At 47.3% G+C, this 21,850-nt stretch overlaps 1 protein-coding gene across 1 annotated transcript; it reads left to right on the top strand.

Moving 5' to 3' along the window:
* The first annotated feature begins 1,980 nt into the window (after positions 1-1,980).
* LHCB3 (light-harvesting chlorophyll B-binding protein 3) lies at positions 1,981-3,109 on the top strand. The gene is made up of 2 exons (XM_048695497.2): positions 1,981-2,223; positions 2,323-3,109. The coding sequence occupies exons 1-2, from the start codon at positions 2,089-2,091 to the stop codon at positions 2,992-2,994; spliced, it is 807 nt and encodes a 268-aa protein (XP_048551454.2). The 5' UTR covers positions 1,981-2,088; the 3' UTR covers positions 2,995-3,109.
* Positions 3,110-21,850: the final 18,741 nt, after the last annotated feature.

The following is a 21,850-nucleotide window of genomic DNA, read 5'->3' as shown; positions in this document are numbered from 1 at the left end:
AACTTGGTTCTGAAACTTGCGTATTGCTTCAATACAATCCTGATACATGAAAATACGTGATCAATACGGTCCCTGAGGTTGAAACAACAGTCCTGACTCTACACATTGCGTACGTATCGCGTACTCTCTTGTATGACACATCAGCACGGGGCCACCGTCAGCCTGGGACCCATATGTCAGTGGGAGCGAGAAATAAAATAAACAAAAAGAAAAATGCCCGTGGCCGCCAAGCTTCGAACCAGCGACCGTCGGCCCAAATCTGCGCGAGTAAGCCACCACATTACGGGCCCTCTTCCGAAGAATTTAGTTGGACATTCTTTTATATAAACAACATTGTCCATTCCGCCACAGACATTTTTTTAGGACGCGCGTGCTAGCGAATTATTCCCTCAAAAAAAAAAGCGTGTTAGCGAATTAAGCTGGCAGTAGTATTGTTTTTCGCGAAAAGCAGTAGTATTTGCTACTAATAAGATGAACATGGTTTTGAACCATAGTTTATCTTCCTTTTCGTTTTTTTCTGTTTATTTTTTCGTTTCTTCCTTGTCTGTTTATTTTAATTTTTAAAATAATGTTTAAAGTATTCAACATTTATTAGCGCTTACGAAACTAGTTCAGAAATTTTTAACAGATCACATTTTTTGAAAATAGTTTGAAGTTTCAAAATTTGGTCACGGTATAAAAAATATTACAAGTTTTAAAAAATGTTTTCATTTGCAATTGTTTTTCTTATTATTTTCAAATTGTTTCTGGTTATAAATTATTGTTCAGCAATACAAAAAAAACCCCTTTTCAAAAAATGATACAAAATTCAAAAGAATGTTATCATTTTTGATGAATTTTTCTACAACAAGTCCTTTTTCATGTATTTATGTTCTTTGTATCTCTCACATACAAGCACATTTATTGATGAAATATTGCACAGTGATATTGCGCCACTATACATGCATATACATACAATTTTGGATTTTTTTCAGGCACTAAAAGTCCTTTTGTTTACCCAAAAATACCATGCGTACTCCCCTGCACCCAATACATACAGAATTTTTGGAAATGCGATTATTTTTCAAATCATATTTTTTTTACAAATTTGTGAATATGTTTTGTATTCATTAACATTTTTTTGAAATTGCGTACATTACTTTAGAACTCGTCAACAAGAATTTATGCGTAGGCGAACTTTCTTGAAATTTGGGAACACATTTTTTTATTCAAAAACAGTTTCTGTTTGTGACGAACATTTTTTGAATTCATGAATATTTTTTTGAATCAGTGAATATTTTAAAAAGATTGTTTTTTTTACCTTCCCATATGTTGTTTTGAATACATTTTTTTATAAATTCGTGGACATTGTTTTGTAGACACGAACCTTTATTTTTGAATCTTGATTTTTTTTGAATCGATGAACGTTTAAAAAAACACTCATGAATATTTTATAAATTCACGATTTTTTTGAAAGACAAAGTGATATATATAATATACTGTGCACCCACATACATTTAGGATCACATGGTTGTTCTGGTGGTTTGCTCGCGTACCAACCTGCTGCAGTTGGCAGGTTCAAATCCCTGCAGCCCGCTTTTTCCCTATATTTTGTTTTTTTCTCGGCCCACTGATATATGGGCCTTCTACAAACGTCGCCTGAGCTGGCCCGTGTCACCTACGCAAATACGAGATACGTATATAATGTGTAGAGTCAGGACCGTTGTTTCAACTTTTTAGGAACCGTATTAATCATGTATTTTCATGTATCGAAACTGTATTGAAGCAATACGCAAGTTCCAGGACCAAGTTGGACGTCGCCAGCGACTACCAGAACTATAGATGCAATTATCTCGCGCTGAGATAGATAACCTTGGGATAGGAACCCATCCGACGATCCGAGGTGGCAGCACCACGCCTCCACCGATCCAATGCAGCTCCCTGATTGGTCCAAACCAAATCCAGAAATCCTCCACCACCCCCACGTCTCCACAAAAACTTGTGCTACAAATACTTACACGTCGCCCCTCTCTAATTCCCACCACTCACTGAGAAGCACCCAGCAGCAACAGCCGGCTAGGCCACCGTACGGACCCCGGAGCAGCACACATGGCATCCACGATCATGGTCGCCGCCTCCCGCGCCGTTGTGGCCAAGACCCCGTTCCTCAGCGGCCAGGGCCGCGCCGCCAGCGCCACCCCCCTCCGCGACATCGCCGCCGCGGCCAACGGCAGAATCACCATGGTACGTGCCATGAACTAACCACCACGGAACTCGTCTGCAATGCTAGTATGTGCGCGTGCTAAGAGCTAACGATTGTCTGGTGTGCGCGCGCGCTCGCAGGGCAACGACTTGTGGTACGGCCCGGACCGCGTCAAGTACCTGGGCCCCTTCTCCGCGCAGACGCCGTCGTACCTGAACGGCGAGTTCCCCGGCGACTACGGCTGGGACACCGCCGGGCTTTCTGCCGACCCGGAGGCGTTCGCGAGGAACAGGGCGCTGGAGGTGATCCACGGGCGGTGGGCGATGCTTGGCGCTCTTGGGTGCGTCTTCCCCGAGGTGCTCCAGAAGTGGGTGGGCGTCGAGTTCAAGGAGCCCGTCTGGTTCAAGGCCGGCTCGCAGATCTTCTCCGAGGGTGGCCTCGATTACCTTGGGAACCCCAACCTCGTCCACGCGCAGAGCATCCTTGCCGTGCTCGGCTTCCAGGTCCTTCTCATGGGTCTCGTTGAAGGGTTCCGCATCAACGGTCTCGATGGCGTCGGCGAGGGCAACGACCTCTACCCCGGCGGCCAGTACTTCGACCCGCTCGGCCTTGCCGACGACCCTGTCACCTTCGCTGAGCTTAAGGTGAAGGAGATCAAGAATGGCCGTCTCGCCATGTTCTCTATGTTTGGGTTCTTCGTCCAAGCTATCGTCACCGGTAAGGGCCCATTGGAGAACCTGTTCGACCACCTCGACGACCCTGTCGCCAACAATGCATGGGTTTTCGCTACCAAGTTTGCGCCTGGATCTTAGGCTGGCCGACGCGCCACGGTGGCATGCCATTGTAAAGTGTAAACTACTCCCATGTGTGTGCAAATAGCAACGAATGGTCGATGTGATCTCGAAATTTGGAGGATTTTTTGGTTCACTTTCTGATGTGTGTCGCTTATATGTTGCGATGTGCTTAGCTCGTTTTTGGTGGTTACATTTTGTCAAGGGAAGATGGTGGCGTAACTGATTAGACTAACTATGATGTGAAGCTTGTACCAAAAGTAACAACATCAGGGGTTCTTCCCAACTGCACGAAGGATTACATGTCACACACATGCATCACTAATCCTATTGCTAGACCCAAAGGCCACAGAATTTCACGCCTCCACATGCTAAAGAGATCCAACGGCAGTGGCAGACCATGAACAAAATGAAGGGTGTGCACGCTCTAGATTTTTTTAATCCAATTGTCATATAATATATGGCAACAGAATAACATAAAATGCTCAATCAAGTCTCGCAACATTATCATTCAGGAAATATATTTAAAATTTGTGAAATTACAATGCAAATAGTCCTAAATATAGGTTCTGTGCTAGCAGGAACAGGACTTGAGTGTATTTTAGTTGAGAAATATATAGGTGATCTTGTTCAGTTTATGCAGGCACATACTAACAAGTACTCTCTCTGTAAAGGAAATATAAAAGTGTTTTAAGTGATCCAAACGCTCTTATATTTCTTTATAGAGATAGTAGTTCACTGAGATGAAGACTTTGCATTAAACAACCGAAACCTAAACTCATCTGCTATCTGCCACTGCATGTCTAAATTGAATCATTGCATCCCTATACATGGAATCATGGTTCAGTTTAGTTCCCAGAAAATGGTTCACTTACGACAGGTTACTTTAATGTAATTTCAGAGATGTACTGATACTGGCATACTCATTGCAGATAGCTAGCACTGATAAACATAGCAACATCACATGGATTCTTACATGATAAAAAAAAATCTCAGCTTTCTGGGTGTGCCACGGAAACCCGGCACACCTGCTAGGTCCACCACTGTCAACGGGTAGCCTTATAGATAACCTGCAAAATAATTATAACTGTTAGAACCGTGTCATCTAGATAATTCCAAATAGGTCAACCAAAGCATAGTGTGACATGAGACTAATAAATATTGAATTGTCTTCTCCTCCTCAGAGAAGGAACATGCTGAATTGCCTTTCATTAAAAAAATATGTCGTTCTGCATCATTAGGCCAACCGTCGGTGTCAAAACCGTCCGATCTCAGGTAGGGGGTCCCGAACTGTGCGTCGGAGGATCAAAGGTAATAAGGGACAAAGGGAACTCGATGTTACCCAGGTTCGGGCCCTCTTAATGGAGGTAATACCCTACGTCCTGCTTGATCGTATTTGATGAGTATAGGGGTTACAAGAGTTGATCTACCTCGAGATCGTAATGGCTAAACCCTAGATGTCTAGCCTATATGAATTCTGATGATCTCCACGGACTAAACCCTCCAGTTTATATACACACCGAAGGGGCCTAGGTTTGTACAGAGTTGGTTCGCGGAAGATGAAAATTACATATCCGTACATCAATCTTGTCATCTACGCATAGGAGAGTCTGCCCGGACACGGGGGAAAGCCTTCTACTTTGTATCTGCACGACCCATCAGTCCGGCTTGTACGAATAGGCCGGACACCCGAGGACCCTCTAATCCAGGACTCCCTCAGTAGCCCTCGAATTGGCCTTCAAACGATGATGCAATATCCGGCTTATGTCTTCGTCTTTTGCAAGGTTGGTTCTTCACTGTATACCGGGCGGATAATAGTTCGGCCCCGGCTTCCTTGTTCCGCCTTTATGACTCCTTCCCCGTCGCCTTGATTTCCACGCATTGGGCGAATGCGAACGGTCCGCAATTTTTTATTAAGAAGAAAACACCCGGCCACACAGGGACGTCGCTTATATAAAGAGGTCAAATCCTCCAAGTGCCATCCATATCGTGCAGAAAAACACCAAGATTAGCCACGAAAAAGCTTCCAAACATGGCCAGCGCCCTAGGCTCTTCTTTGCGCCCCCACGGCCCCCAAGAGGGTGATTGGCAGAGCTGCTCAGTGCCTCATCTTCAGTTGAGCCGACTCCAGATGCAGGGATATCTTCCCCTCGCAGATCTAGTCTCTGTTCGAGCGGGATTGGCCTCAATCGGCAACGACGCGCTGGCTAAAAATTTCCCCAACCCCAGTAAGGAAGAGAGAGTGTGCTTCGTTCCATTCATTTTGCGGGGCTTAGGATTTCCGATCCATCCCTTTCTCAGGGATCTATTGGAATTTTATGGCATTCAACTGCACAACCTCACCCTAGGTTCGATTCTGCACATCTCAGGTTTCGTTGCCCTCTGCGAACTGTTCCTGGGTTGGGAGGCCCATTTTGAACTATGGAGAAAGTTCTTTTGCCTCGCCCCCCACCACCATGGAGGTTCTATGTTTGAAGTGGGTGGCGCCGAAGTATGGCGTATATCCGGATCCGGATACCCTGTTGGAACTCCCAAAGAGATATATCCACAGTGGTCTTTGGAGTGGTTTTATATGACGTCCCACTGCCAGACCCAGTTCGGCGCGACCTCCCTGAATTTTCCAGCGCTCCTCTAAAGAAGCACCTCAACTGTCGTCCCCAAAGTCCCAAGGAGGACGACAATACAGAAATAAAAAGGTTGGTCAGCAAGGTCAGATTATTAGCCCATACCGAGCTCTCAATAATCAAAGTTATGGCCATTGCGATAAAAAGATGTGTCCGGCCTCTCCAGTCCAGAGTAAGACGCAAGGCAAAAGAAGTTATGGCCATTGCGATAATCGAAGTTAGCCCTTATGGTGCTACAACGGAGAAGACAACATGTCTCGTTAAAGACGCAAGGGTCCGGATACTCCGGCCGAACTGGCCGTGATCTTGGCCGATCTGTATAAGGGTGAAAAGGAAGACTTCCTCCGCTTAAACTGCAGAGAAGGTTACTCCATGTACAACCCCACTGAATGGGTAAGATTTTGATTACCTGTATTGCTTCATTGCTATCGCGACATGCTAATCAAGTTGTTCTTATTGTCATAAAACAATCATGGAGGAAGATGATCGATGACGTTCACCGTCCCGCCCCACAGCCATAGGATCACAACCGCGATGAAGACCCTGGCTTCTACGAAGATCCAGATATATACATAGAGGTCGATGATGGGGTGTTTTATCAGGCGAGCCTTGACGGCTCGGAAGTGGCTATTACAGCCGACTACCCCGCCCCTATTCCTTCTCCATCGTAAGTATTCAAAGAGCTTTCTCAAAAAGATATCCCTACTTGCACCTTTATCCATTATACTAAACCGTACTTTATAGGATCGGCGCTCGGCAGGCCGCACCCCCTCGAGGGCGGCCCCTACACAAGGTAATCGTTCAAAACGAAAGGAGACAGGGAGCACCGTAGAACCCTCACAGTCTTCAAAGAGGTATGTCCGCTTAATACATGCCTGGGCATGAGTTCGGATTGTTAAAGTCCCATTCTATCCTTGATTCAGGAGGAGCACGCGGCAGACAGTGGGAAAACGCCCTGCTAGCCGAATGTCAGCCAATCCGGCGCCAGACTCGTAAACTAGGACGAGGGCTGATGCAATGCCCATTCCGCCGCCTCATGAGGATTCAGATGACGTATCTGTCACGAATTCCGAGGTGGAGAGCATAATGAATCACCGTTGGTTGAAAGAGGCCATGCGCGCTCCAGCTTTTTCTGAGCAGGAATTTTCCGCACTCAGCTCGATGGATGCATATACGGTGAGGCCAACCGATTTAAGGATCGATATGACCTGCAGGTTCTCAAAGAGAAGAATATGGTGCTATCCAAGGAGCTGAAAACAAACCAGACATAGCTGAATGCCATCACTACCGAACTGGCGGAAATGAAAAAAGCTGCAATGAGCACTTCCAAGAAGAAGAAACATGAGGACGAAAAAGAAAAATAATCCGAAGAGATAGAGAGCTTAAAGGCTTAGTTATCGGCCGCTCTAAAAGAAAATGAAAAGTTGAAGGACGACATGTTCGTTATGACTTTTAAAACCATCATAGAGACTCATGTTAGTCCACAATTAGGAATGTCATAACTCTGTTGCTGCAGGTATATTAACTGGTCGGCTGGGAAAAGAAGTATTTGTATTTCAAGGCGACACGATGAAGGAGTTGTCCGTGGTGCATGAGCATGCCTGGAAAGCCATGAAGAGTATGGCCAAGGCTTTATGGCCATCCGATACCCTTCCAGAAAGTATGAAGGGTTTGGCAAGCCTGTTCAAAGGTGCCCGGTGCCGCTTTGAGTTATGGAAGACGTTTTCCTGCCGTGAAGGCGCACGAGAAGCCTGGGCGATGGTGAAAACACGCTTCACCAAGCTAGATCCGAATCCTATGGCTCGAGTGGGACCGCAGGGACCAGACGGGAAAGAAATTCCGTTGAACTTGGTGTATGACCAAGTAATGATGGCTGCGAAATATTCGCAGGAAGATTGTGGGTTAGACAGTGTGATAGATGGAATAGATATAAGGAATAGGCATTTGATTCGATGTATTACTGTACTTTATGATCATCCTGTATCTTCAGCCGAACATGTGGAAAAATTGTCATCGCAGGCTTTCAGATTTAATCTCCAAACCAAAGTGGTGGAGTGTTTTCGAATACTTACTGTCGAATGCAGGAAACGTTCATTATGTCTGGAAACCAGGTAACCCAATCATTGTGCTCGAACAGACAAAATTTTTAGTTCGGGAGGTATGTTATATTACATATGTAAGAAACATCTTCCAAGGAGAATAGTCCTGTTAAGGGTTCCTTTCCTTGGGTTGGCATACTTTAATTGTGTGTGCCTGGGCTTTGGTCTGTATTACGGGAAAACCGTCCCGCATTTTTTTGAAGAGTTACAAGAATGTAACAATCTGTCGTTTGATTGTGAGCTCCAAGCTCTGAATAATAATAAGCTTCGGTTAAGCTTCGGTTAAGGATTTGTGAGCTCCGTATATAAACAAACGACATAGAAATCGTGAGCTCCGGGCTCTGAATAATAATAAGCTTCGGTTAAGGAAGCCCCCAGTCATGGTGGGGTGTATACATTTAAAGATGTGTGCCCCTTAAGAGTTCTGCCTATCCGAACATATCCTGGGAAACGTATAAAAACGAGAAAACAAATGGAGAGGAGAAAAAAACGGAACGAAAAAGAAACATGGCCGAACTTATGCATAGAATCTTCGGAGCAGAGCAGCATTCCATGGATTCGGCTCTAGGCGATTATCCGATGCATTACGAAGGCGATAGGCTCCTCCTGTGAGAACTTCATCTATAATGAAGGGGACCTCCCATTTTGGTTTGAGCTTGTCTTTCTTCTTCTTTGGGAGGCGTAAAACGAGTTCGCCGACACTATAAGTCTTGGCCCGCACTTCTCTGCTTTGGTATCTCTGAGCCTGTTGTTGATAAAATGCGGAACGAGCTCGTGCGATATCACGCTCCTCCTCTAGGTCGTCTAGGTCGCCCTGCCGATCGAGCTCGGCCTCTCTCTCTCTCTCTCTCTTCATACATGCGCACTCGAGGTGAGTCATGAATAATGTCGCAGGGCAAGATAGCCTCTGCGTCGTACACCATGAAAAAAGGTGTGTATCCGGTCGTGCGGTTGGGTGTAGTCCACAGTCCCCAGAGTACGAAATCGAGTTCCTCGACCCAGTGTTTATCTGACTCCTGTAGGGATCGCACTAGTCTGGGTTTCATGCCACTCATTATCAGGCCATTAGCCCGTTCGACCTGACCGTTTGTTTGAGGGTGGTATACGGACGCGTAATCGAGCTTAATGCCCAAGTTAGCACACCAATTTTTCACCTCATCGGCTATGAAATTGGAGCCATTATCAGTGATGATGCTGTGCGGGACACCATAATGGTGTACCGCGCCGGATATAAAGTCGAGCACTGGCCCAGCTTCAGCCGTTTTTACTGGTTTGGCCTCTATCCATTAGTGAATTTATCCACCATAACTAGCAAATATTTCTTCTTGTGGCTTCCCCCTTTAAGGGGTGAGGGAGTCCTGGATTAAGGGGTCCTCGGGTGTCCGACCTATTAGACATGGGCCGGACTGATGGGCTGTGATGATACGAAGACCGAAGACTCTACCCGTGCCCGGATGGGACTCTCCTTGGTGTGGAAGGCAAGCTTGGCATCCAAATATGAAGATTCCTTTCTCTGTAACTGACCTTATGTAACCCTAGATCCCTCCTGTGTCTATATAAACCGGAGGGCTAGGTCCGTATATAGCCGGATAATCATAGTCAGATAGGCTAGACTTTTAGGGTTTAGCCATTACGATCTCGTGGTAGATCAACTCTTGTAATACTCATATTCATCAAGATCAATCAAGCAAGAAGTAGGGTATTACCTCCATAGAGAGGGCCCAAACCTGGGTAAACATTGTGTCCCCTGTCTCCTGTTATCCTCAACCTTAGACGCACAGTTCGGGACCCCCTACCCGAGATCCGCCGGTTTTGACACCGACATTGGTGCTTTCATTGAGAGTTCCACTGTGTCATCGTCAAAAGATTTGATGGCTCCTTCAATCATCTACAACGATGCTGCCCAAGGGGAAGTCTTCCTCCCTGGACAGATCTTCGTGTTCGGCGGCTTCGCACTGCGGGCCAACTCGCTTGGCCATCTAGAGAAGATCGAAAGCTACGCTCCTGGCCACCAGGTCAGATTTGGAAGCTTGAACTACATTGCGTATATCCGTGGAGACTTGATCTTCGATGGATTCGAGACCATGGCAGCCGCTCCCTGCCACCATGATGAACATGACGTAAATCTGTCGGTCCCGACGCAGGAGATAGTACATGTAGCTGCTCTGGCCCTAGATCCAGAGCAGATCGCGCCATCCGAAGATGGGAAGCTCAACCCCGCCACGGAAGCCGTAGACTCAGCGGCTTTGGAGCCGCACACAGACTTAACTTCAAGTGACATCTATGTCACCGGAACCATGGACTCATCTCCGGCTACAGGTTCCGAACCTTGTGCATCCGCGTACGTCGAGCTTGATCAGTCATCGATCGTCGAATTCAGCTCCGCAGACATCTTTCGAAACTCGCCCTTGGGCGACGTGTTAAACTCGTTAAGAGCACTATCCTTAGTGGGGAGCCCACAGCCGAATTGTACCCAGTTCGAACCGGAGGCTGATGACGGAGAATTTTGCTTCCTACCCATCGCCCACTTCATAGCCACTGTCGAAGACTTAATTGACATGCTCGATTACGGCTCCGACGACATCAATGGTATGGACGAGGATGCCGGAGAAGAAGAGGCTCAAAACCCGCCGTTTACCAAACGCTGGACGGCCACTTCCTCGTATGATGTATACATGATGGATGCACCAAAAGAAAATAGCGGCGATGACAAGGAAGATCCAGTTGAGGATAAACCTCCCGAGATACAGTCAAAGTGCCGACATCAGCGACGCCGCTCTAAATCACGCCGCAACAAAGACAGCAACACCGGCACAGGAGAACATAACACTCCGGAAGGTGCCGAAGACAATGAAGACCTCGTTGATGAAACTGCCGAACAATATGAACGGGAAGATGGGCAAGTTAGCCCTGGTAAACAGGCCACACACGAAGAGTCGGAGGACAGTAATAATCTTCTGCCCTCCGAGGATGAGGCGAGCCTCGGCACTGAGGATTTCATCATGCCTGAGGAACCTCTCGAGCAGGAGCGCTTCAAGCGCCAGCTAATAGCCACTGCAAGGAGCCTGAAAAAGAAGCAGCATCAACTTCAAGATGACCAAAATCTGCTCAACGATAAATGGACCGATGTCCTAGCAGCCAAAGAATACGGCCTCAAGCGCCCAGCCAAAAGCTACCCGAAGCACAAATTGCTACCTCAGTTCGACGATGAGGCGCCGTAGCACATACCACCATCGCGTAGTGTGGCTGACCGACCACCACGTGGTCGGGATAAAACGACAACTCAAGCTGAACACCAGCCTGCCCTGCCTCATCGCAAATACAAAGGTAAAACAGCTCGCGGTCATACATATGACCTTCGGCAGGACCTGAACAATAGAGCAGGACATACCAGTTCGATCTACGGATCACGAGGACGTGCCTCGACACTTGAGGACGGCTATCTATTCGTACGTGACAAACCTAGTCATGCGTGGGCCAAAAGCCGCAGACGGACTCCATCGTAGCTACGTCGCGATGCGGCCCGATATAGAGGCGCCGCACACCCTCTTTGCTTCACTGACGAAGTCATGAAACATGAATTCCCAGAAGGGTTCAAACCCGTGAATATCGATTGATACGATGGAACCACAGATCCCTCAGTATGGATCGAAGACTTCATTCTCCATATTCATATGGCCCGCGGTGACGACCTTCATGCCATTAAATACCTCCCCCTAAAACTCAAAGGACCAACCCAACACTGGCTGAACAGCCTGCCCGAAAATTCCATCGGCAGCTGGGAGGACTTGGAAGAAGCCTTCCTTGACAACTTCCAAGGTACATATGTTCGACCTCCGGACGCTGATGACTTAAGCCATATAGTTCAACAGCCCGGAGAGTCTGCCAGGACATTCTGGACTAGGTTCTTAACTAAAAAGAACCAGATCGTCGACTGTCCGGATGCTGAAGCCCTAGCGGCCTTTAAACACAACATCCGCGACGAATGGCTTGCCCGCCACCTCGGCCAAGAAAAGCCGAAGTCCATGGCAACCCTCATGGCACTCATGGCCCGCTTTTGTGCGGGTGAGGATAGTTGGCTGAACCGTAGCAAAAACAATGCAAGCGACGCCGGCACCCCTGAAGCCAAAAATAGCAATGACAAGTCCCGGCGCAACAGATACAAGCGTTGAAACAATAATGACAACACCGATGATACGGCGGTCAATGCCGGATTCAGTGGCTCTAAGTCTGGTCAGCGGAAGAAGCTGTTCAAAAAGAACAATTCGGGCTCATCCAGCTTGGACCGCATACTCGATCGTCCATGCCAGATTCATGGCACCCTCGAACAAACCACCCAATCATACCAACAGAGATTGTTGGGTTTTTAAACAGGCCAGCAAGTTAAATGCCAAAAGCAAGGAGAAGGGATCGCAAAGCGAAGACGACGACGAGGAGCCCCGGCCATCGAACACAGGGGGACAGAAGAAGTTTCCCCCTCAGGTCAAAACGGTGAACATGATATATGCTACCCACATCCCCAAGAGGGAGCGCAAGCACGCGCTCAGGGTTGTCTACGCGATAGAGCCAGTCGCCCCAAAATTTAATCCATGGTCGTCATGCCCGATCACTTTCGATCGCAAGGATCATCCGACCAGTATCCATCACGGCGGTTCAGCCGCACTGGTCCTGGACCCAATAAGTGATGGGTTCCACCTGACATGAGTCCTGATGGACGGTGGCAGCAGCCTCAACTTGCTCTATCAGGACACAATGCGTAAAATGGGCATTAATCCATCACGGATCAAGCCCACCAAGACTACCTTTAAAGGAGTCATACCAGGTGTGGAGGCCCACTGTACGGGCTCAATCACACTAGAGGTTGTCTTCGGATCTCCGGACAACTTCCAAAGCGAGGAGTTAATCTTTGATATCATCCCCTTTCGCAGCGGCTATCACGCACTGCTTGGATGAACCGCATTTGCTTGATTCAATGTAGTGCCACACTATGCTTATCTCAAGTTCAAGATGCCCGGACCACGCGGCGTCATAACAGTTAATGGAAACACGGAACGCTCCCTCCGCACCGAGGAGCACACTGCTGCCTTAGCAGCAGAAGTACAGAGCGACCTTCTCAAACGGAACCTTAATTCGGCGGCCGAGCTCCCGGACACTGTCAAGAGAGTCCGGACTATTCTGCAGCAGGACAGCTCGGCTCGTCAAGAGTTTGACTAGCAATTCGGCCTCCATCCCAGTCCCAACCAAGTGGCGGCAATTGTACCGCGCGTACATAACTACGCACTCAAAATACCATGGGCATGGATGGAGGCATAACTAGTTTGTGATCCACAATACGGATCAACTGCCCCGGACACAAATACTTTCACCGTTTCCTTTTTTCTCTTTTTTTAGGTCTCTTTTTCACAGGCCTTCCCCAACGGCTTGACCATCGGTTCTTTTTTTGAAGGATAAATACACCAAGACGACAAGAAGTATGGATGTACTGGGGAAATTTTAGGTGGTTTCTTTAACGATCCCTTTACCTGTTTTCAGGACCCACACGCAGCTCTCCCTTGGTTAAGGCATATCAAATAGCTTTCTGCTTACTGCACTACTTGTATAAATGCGCTTTAATGCACCAATGAAATTATAATGGAAATAGTTTGTGGCCCAAATTTTACGGCTTTTAGCTTACTACTCTTTCTTCCTTTTCTTTTTTGATAACTTTATCAAATAGCACCCGTACACTCTGGTTCGTTTCAATTTGCCAGGGGCTCCATAGCGCCCCACAACACGGTTGAAAGTGCTAGTTATCGACTAGAGGGGGGTGCATAGGCGATTTTTATGAAAGTCTTCAAAACATGGGAGTTTTGAAGACAAACGATAGAAATGAATCTATAACCATGCAGCGGAAGGTAGACTACACTAGACAAGCCATAGTCAAGTATTCAATGAAGTGAGAGCACGAAGACTAATAGCAGCTAGGCAGTATGGATCAGGATGGAAGATAGTATGAAACCAATCAGAACAAACAGTCACACAATGAAGACAAATGGATAATGCAAACAGGCAATGACTTCACAAGGACCAACTGTAAATAAAGAGATGGGAAGGATAGAACCAGTTGCTTGTTGAAGACAATGATTTGTTGGACCAGTTCCAGTTGCTGTGACAACTGTACGTCTGGTTAGGGAGGCTGAGATTTAACTCAGAAGACCGTGTCTTCACCTTATTCCCCTTGAGCTGGGGACACCCAGTCCTCGCTCAATCACTCTGGTAAGTCTTCAAGGTAGACTTCCAAACCTTCACAGACTTCGTTCACCGGCAATCCACAATGACACTTGGATGCTCAGAACGTGACGCCTAACCGGCTGGAGGATTCACAGTCCTCAAGTGTAACAAGTCTTCAGATCACATAGACAGGAAGACTTCAGTGATGCCTAACACTCTTTGGCTCTGGGTGTTTAGGGCTTTGTCCTCGCAAGGATTTCTCTCTCAAAGGCTTCGAGGTGGGTTGCTCTCAAACAACAAAATCCGTGTACTAACTCTGAGCAGCCACCAATTTATGGTGTAGGGGGTGGGCTATTTATAGCCACTAGGCAACCCGACCTGATTTGTCCGAAATGACCCTGGGTCACTAAGGAACTGACACGTGTTCCAATGGTTAGATTTCAAACACACGCGACAACTTTACTTGGGCTACAAGTAAAGTTGACTTATCCAGCTCTGGATAAGTTTTTCTCTCATTGTCTTCGCTCGAAGACATAGGATTTTGGTTGAGCATCACTTTAGTCATTTTGACTATGTTCACTTGGACCCCACTTAACAATACGGTGGTTCCTATGACTCAACAAAGAAGAAAATGAAACTACGAAACAACTCTATCTTCGCGCTCCAAAGTCTTCATGTGATGTCTTCTCATGTCATAGTTCTTCACTGTGAATATCTTCACATACCACCATAGTCTTCAATGTCTTCACACATTTTTAGGGGTCATCTCCGGTAGGCAAACGGGATCAATGAGGGACTACTACTTGTGTTATCCTGCAATTCTCACAAACACATTAGTCCCTCAACTAGGTTTGTTATCAATACTCCAAAACCAACTAGGGGTGGCACTAGATGCACTTACAATCTCCCCCTTTTTGGTGATTGATGACAAACTGGTTGAAGTTTTCAACGGGGATAAAAGTATGTGAAATTGTGAAGGATTGAGGTATTGTCTTCGTAAGTAGTAGAAAGGCTCCCCCTGAAGATGTGCATATAAGTATTTTGCTTTTGAATGCAAATGCACATGGCAGGTTGTATTTGCGGAGCTCTTCTTCTACTTATGAAGACAATTCATCATGCATGAAAGGATATAACGAAGATAATGACATGCATAAAAAATGGACGTCTGCAAAATGACTTCGTGCGGGATTTATCATCGCACATGCGGAATTTATCATCGCATCACATAGTTGACGAAAAGGTAGCAGACGACCATCAAGTTTAAGTGTTACAACTCAAAAGAACCAAATGTATCAAAAGCGAGAGTTGTAAGCACTAGGCAAGTGTAGCAAAAGTATAGCAACCACCCATATGGACTCGCTTGAAGACTATCAACTCATATGCTTCTCCCCCTTTTGTCAGTAATGACCAAAAAGGTTTGAAGACATAGAGCTTGCTACTCATTCCCATGTGGAGTATGCGATGCAGCAGGGTCGTCGTTGAGGTTTGGTGGTGCAGACGAACTTGGTGCAGTGTCGATACGCATCGAAGTTGGAGGTGGTGAAGTAGCATCATCTTGGTCATCAATGACTCTGGCATTAATTGTTGCAATTGAGGAAGAATAGTCAGAGTCTTCGAGTGAGGGAGTCCGACGCAAGTGAGCATTCCTTGGAGGAGTTGAGTCAAACTTGAATCTCTCTGTGAAGCCATCGTCTTGAAGATCAGCTTTAGCACTGAGTAACATCAAACTCTTCCATGACCTCCGACAGGTTTCATGTGTAACAAAGGCATTCTTGGTGGCAAGATTTCGAATGCGATTGACATCCACCAAGAGGCTTTGCATCTGGCGCTTAAGCCAGTCATGATGCTTATCTTGTTTCTGATGTAGAGCGACGAGAAGATCTCGGTCATTGAGAACACGAGATCGCTTCCGAGGCCTTTGGGCGATGGTACTTGCAGTGGCTTCAGTTTGGGTGCGAGGGGCACGTGTATTGCCAGCCAAGGGATAAACACGTGAAATGGCTTGAACTCCTTCAATGGGCTGGATGAAGCTTTGATGATCGACATTGTGAAGATAAATTGGCTCCTTTGCAGGCTCTGGATAAATGGCTTTGACAGACAGATCAACCTCTGGCAAGAATATAAGGTGATTGCGCGCAGACGACTGATAGTTGATAGGAGAGTGAAGCTTGATGAGGCGCATTACCCATGGAGCATAGAACTTCAGACCAAAGATATCGGAGCCAGATGCAACCAATTGTCTGATGAAGAAGTCTTGAGCATTGAAGCTGATGCCATTGAAGATATAGAAGACCAATGTCTTCATTGCTCCTTCAAGCCTCGCTGCAGGAGAATGTCCTTTGACTGGACAGATAGTTCGCCTGATAATGTGATAAATAGTGCGGGGCAGATACTCTAGGTCTTCAACAAATAACTCCTTAGGATAGTCAGCGTCTTGTGGCAGTGGCTTCACCATGCTCAGCATTTGGCTCATATTTGGCTCTGGCTTCTGGAAGATGCTTTCCAACGCATTCTGGTGTAGCTGACAACCTGGTTCATAATGTTTGCTAGGAGTGGGCGGGGCAGTACGCTCAATGATGCCTTGGGCTTTAGCTTCATGGTGTACATCACCTGTCATCCACTCAAGGATCCATGTCTTCGGATCCCTGTTGTAGCCGCGAATGTGAAGGGTAGCGTAGAATTGTAGCAGAAGCTCTTCATTCCAATGTTGTTTGGCAGTCACAAATTGTAGAAGGCCAGCATCTCTGAAGCAGTCAAGGGCTTCTTCTAGGCAGGGCAGGCCAGCCATGGCTTCGCTGTCTAGACACATATGAGGGAAGATGCGCCCCTGATTGTATAAGATGCAGGAATAGTAGCTGCGCTGCTGATAACTCCAGAATCGATCTGAGGAGATTCTTGGCCTTGTGTTGGGGTTCTTGGCATTGTCAAAGAATGTGTTGTGTGCCTTGAAGCCATTTAGATTAAACGATCCTGGTGAAGTTGCAGTACCTGGAAACCTTGGCAGCCTAGGCTTTGGCTTCTGGACCTGAGGCCTGTGCTCCACATGATAGTCAAATTGCGGACCGGCAGCAGGTGGAGGAACCAGAATGGGCCAATGGACGGTGGTAAGTTGGACTTGATAGAATGCTTGCTCAAGGGTGTGTGGCCGTGGAGGCGGTACAGGAGCAGTGGCATTGACTTCTGGCTGTAGATTTGTGTCAGGAGCAGCATTGGCTTCAGGTGCAATCGCTTCTGGCACCGCATTAGCTTCAGGTGCCACATTAGCTTTGGCCATGACAACATCATTGGCTTCAGTGTTAGTGTTAGTGGCCGCCTCAAAGTTTTCAACCTCCGCTCGAGTAGCTAGAGGGTCGGACACGTTCTCCTCGAGAACAACTTCAGGGTTGGATGGGGTGTAGCAACACATTCTTCATCTCTTGGTTCTTCTTGTTCATCGGCTGATGCAGCCGGAAGATCTTCAGCCGCTTTGGCTTCAGACTCGGGGATGTTCGCAGTAGGAGAGGCTTCAGGAAAGACTTGGCGTGAAACGGATTGGCGCTCTTCTCCTTCTGGAACACTTGACAAAGTGACCTGTGGCCTTGGTCCTTTGCGAAGCCTGCGGAGTGCGGGCGACGCCTTTGGAGAGGGAGTTGGCTGGGCCACAAAGTCATTGTCTTCAAGCACCGAAGTGGTGACTTGAGGTGGGGGAGTACTTGGGGATTCTTCTTGACGGGTGGAGTCTTGTGGGTGATCAGCCCATGAGTCATCCTGAGCAATTGGTGTCAATGGACGACCAATGCTGATGAGTTCGCTGTTCATGAGAACAGGCGATGATACCACATTATGTTCGATCTGAGGAAGGACTTCATCATCTTCAACATTGTCTTGATGACCAATGTCTTCAGCTGCGGTGGGGTCAACAGCTGGAATGTCTTCAACTTCTGGAGCCTTTGTGGAAGCAGGCTCATGAACTATCAACCGGCGCCCACTGTGTTCAGATGCAGGACGAGCCACTGAGATCGGCTCGACAACAAGGGGCTCTGTGGGAGCAGGCCGATCTTTCTTCTTGGTTTTTCTCTTCTTGGTCGGTGGAGCATCAATAGTGGTGGCCTTGGTCTTGATCTTTCGGGCTTCGGCTTCAGCTGCCCTAGTTTTCTTGAGCTCCGAAGCCACTGTGGGGACTTTAGGCTTCGAGCCAGTCATACTGGCCGGGAAGACAATGCGAGGTTCTTCCTGCCTTGATGCTTCTGGTTGGGCCACAACAGGCTTCTTCTTCTTCTTAGCAGCCATTCTGGGGTCGATGCCTGGTCGCCCCAAAGCCTTGCGCTTTTCAGTTTCATTGTAGCCTTGAACACATTTGGCAGCCAGTTGTTTCATGCGCTCTCGAGAACCTTTAGCTTCTTCACGTTTCTTGTGGAACGCCTCCTTGAGCTCATGCAGCATGACCTTGAAGTTTTGGACGTCTTCCACGTTGAGCTTGGCCATGTGCTTCTTGAACTGAGCCTTTTCATAATCAATCTTGTGCTTCAGCTCAACAATTTTCTGTGCAAGAGCCAGCTCAGGAGCAATGGCTCCATGGAAAGAGACGCTGAGGCCAATTGGGAGCTGAAGATCATCAAAACTGAGGTCTGGGCTGTCAAACCACTCATCAATGAACTTGTACATGATCTCCACATCAAAGAGGGGAAGATCATTGAAGATTTCCGCCTCTTGCTTTCTCTTTATAAGCAGCTCAAGAGCATCATCGCCAAGATCGTCGTCGCCAGACAGATCAATGGCTTCGTTCTCGTTCCTCAGAACGGCAGCAGGGGTCAATGCTTGACCAGTTGGTTGCATGAGTTTCTTTATCTTGTCAGACTTGGAGATGCGAGAGAGATCTTCAGACTGCACACTGGCTTCAGGAGGTGCAGTGGCCAGAGGCATCGCCCGCGAGACCTTTGGTGCGGAGGGGGGCTTTGAAGCCTTTGGTTTCTTTTGCTTCACAGTCTTCAGTGGTGCAGGCGCTTCGTCAAAATCAGCGTCATCTGCAGAGTGATCCACATCTGCCCCTTGAACCTGAATGTGAGTGATGAGACCTGTCGGGGATATACCCCGCGGTGTAACCCGGCTGGAAGTATAACCCGGACGGACTTGGCGATTCACCGGCAACCCGCACTGACTTGGCGGTTTACAAGCAACCCGCCTGAACATTATGACTCACTGGTGATCCGGCGGACGGGTCAGATGGATGACAAGGCCCAAGGCCCAGAAGGCCGGTTCATGTTAATGGTGGGCCGGTTTATGAGGAAAGCACAAAGAATATTCTCCTACAAAGGAAGTAAGACTAGGACTCCACTTGTAATAGAGTAATCATAATCCAACTAGGACTAGTCATGTAAACTGCCCCTTCAACATATATAAGGAGGGGCAGGGCTCCCCAAAGGGGGAGAGAAAATAATGGCTAAGGCTAGACACAACTAGAGGAGAGCCAGTATATGCGGCGACTCCCTTATGAGCATAATGAGACCTAGCCACAAACAGCATGTAGGGCTATTCTGGATGATGTTTCCCGGGGCCCGAAGCTGTCTAAATCCATGTCTTGTGTTGCGTCTCTCGATTCCGCTCAACCCCTCCCAAACTACTACAAAGATGTGTTGGCCTCACGACTAAGTCCTCACACTAGGACATCTGCCGTGACAATTTCACGACAGTTGGCGCCCACCGTGGGGCTCGCGCACGGTGGTGTTGAGTTCTTGGAGGGCGCTATCCCAGGGATCGAGAAGCTCCGTCCGGCTTATTGAAGAAGTTCCGGCCGGTTCATCGGAGAGTTCCAGCTGGCTCGCCGAAAAAGTTCCGTCAGGCTCATCGAAAAGTTCCGCCGGCTCGTCGGAAGGTTCTAGCCGGATTATTGAAAAGTTCCGAGAACTTCGATATAAGGTTCCGTGTGAATCACCAAAAGGTTCCGATCGCCTCAACGAAAAGTTCTGTCCGAATCGCCAAAGGGTTCTAGCCTTCCGTCTGAGTCGATAAAGAGTTCTGACCTAGATTATGAAAAAGGTTCCGTCCGGATTATCAAGAGGTTCCGATTCAAAAGTTCCGGATTACCAAAAGTTCCAAACGGATTATCAAGAAGTTCCGGTTCAAAAGTTCTGAATGATCAAAAGTTCCGGACGGATTATCAAGAGGTTTGGGTTCCAAAGTTCCGGATTATCAAAAGTTCTGGAGGGATTATCAAGAGATTCCAGTTCAAAAGTTCCGGATGATCAAAAGTTCCGGACGGATTATCAAGAGGTTCCAGTTCCAAAGTTCCGGATTATCAAAAGTTCCCGCCGGATTATCAAGAAGTTCCGGTTCCGGCTCAAAAAAGTTCCGTCCAGATTATGTGGAGACCTCAGGCACTAGAAGACACAGAACCAATCAACTCTTTTGTCAAAAACAAAAGTAGCACTATGCATTATTCAGCGCCAGCATCCGGCAAAAAAGCCAGGTGTTATTTTTCCCATGTATTTTATCAGTACATATTAATTCATGTGACAACAATTACTCTGGACTGTAATGTTTTTATGCAGGGCAACTATTATAAAAAAGGGGGTGGGGGTATACCACGGATGCATGTTCGGCTATGCCGCACGGCTTCAGGACAGACGTGTCATGGTCCGGTTTATATCAACGCGTCGGCCGACTCGCCCATCCGCACCACATTACAGCACCACAGACGACTCGCCCACCCGCCCTCGCGACCGGGTCACGCGTCCGCATCGGCTTACAATCAGGAGGACAATTTGTTCGTCCGCACCGGCTTATAAACGCCGCGGTCGATTCATCTGTCTGCTCCCGCGGCCGATTTACCCGTGAGGGATTTCAGTTTCCCCTAGTGATCATCGACTTCATGGCGGATTATTTTTCGGGCTAAACACATCAGGTGATGTCCATCTAAAATATATTTTATTAGCACATATTTTTTTCAAGATCAGTTTATCTTTGCCTTGGTCTGCAATATTGTTTATGCAGGACAATTATTCACTGCAAAAGCTATGGTTGTGTCATGGATGTATAACTCTCGTCACCATTATAATGTGCTAGTATCTTACCATGCCATCAAGATTGATGAATATATGTGCAAGCCGCCATTCTGCAGACCGGTTTACATCAATATGATGTGGCTAGCTCGCCCGTCCACGCCAGTTTATAACGCCGCGGCCGATTCATGTGTATGTGCTGCCTCTGAAGCCGCAGTCGTCTTTGTCGTCCGTCTCCCGAGGCTTGGTCTACATCAACACATCGGGCCGCATTTGTTTGCATGAGCTGTTTATTGAGTATAAAGCCAGTCATTGCTCGGGTAGCCCCGTTTTCTTTCAAATTGGAGGCAAATTATCATCAACCACCATTTGCACTGGATGGCTCAATGAGCAGGCGTACAAGTCGCCGCCACTGTAGTTTGGTTAACTTCAAATAGCCAGTTGGAAGGAACCGTTGGCCGAGTTGCTGACATAGCTCATACGGGATCATTTATAACCCGCCGCAGTCACCTCAACCTTCTATGGATTCACATCGTGCTATCAACACCAATGATATATAACTTATGCCGGTTTATATCACGGTCAAATATGGAGAATCTCAAGCCAACTCCTCGAGTCACCTTGAGACTTGGGGGCTACGATGACATGACTCAACAAATCTTGCCAGTTTCAGCAAATTTAAGAACCCCAGGACGATGGAGGGAAAGATAACCCGGTCCCGGAGGCTACTGTTATATTGATGAAAATTTAAAGGCCGTCAGAAAATTTCCGGCTTAGAAAGTATATAACAGTTACAAAATCCCAACTCAATGAAGAAGTTCCGGGTCATCAGAAAGGATTCCGGTTTAAAATCCAGTTCAAGGGAAATCTGTTCTCCCACAAAGCTCTGAAGCTCTCAAATCCGGTTTAAAAATGTCTGGTTCAAAAAGGAATTAACTTCTTGCAAGTTCCAGTTTAAAGGCCGTCA

The sequence above is a fragment of the Triticum urartu genome, chromosome 2A (genome assembly GCF_056163025.1).
Source record: "Triticum urartu cultivar PI428250 chromosome 2A, HENAU_Tu73, whole genome shotgun sequence".
Taxonomy (NCBI): domain Eukaryota; kingdom Viridiplantae; phylum Streptophyta; class Magnoliopsida; order Poales; family Poaceae; genus Triticum; species Triticum urartu.
The sequence above is the reverse complement of the archived record's forward strand: the minus strand, read 5'-3'. Positions and strand labels throughout refer to the sequence as shown.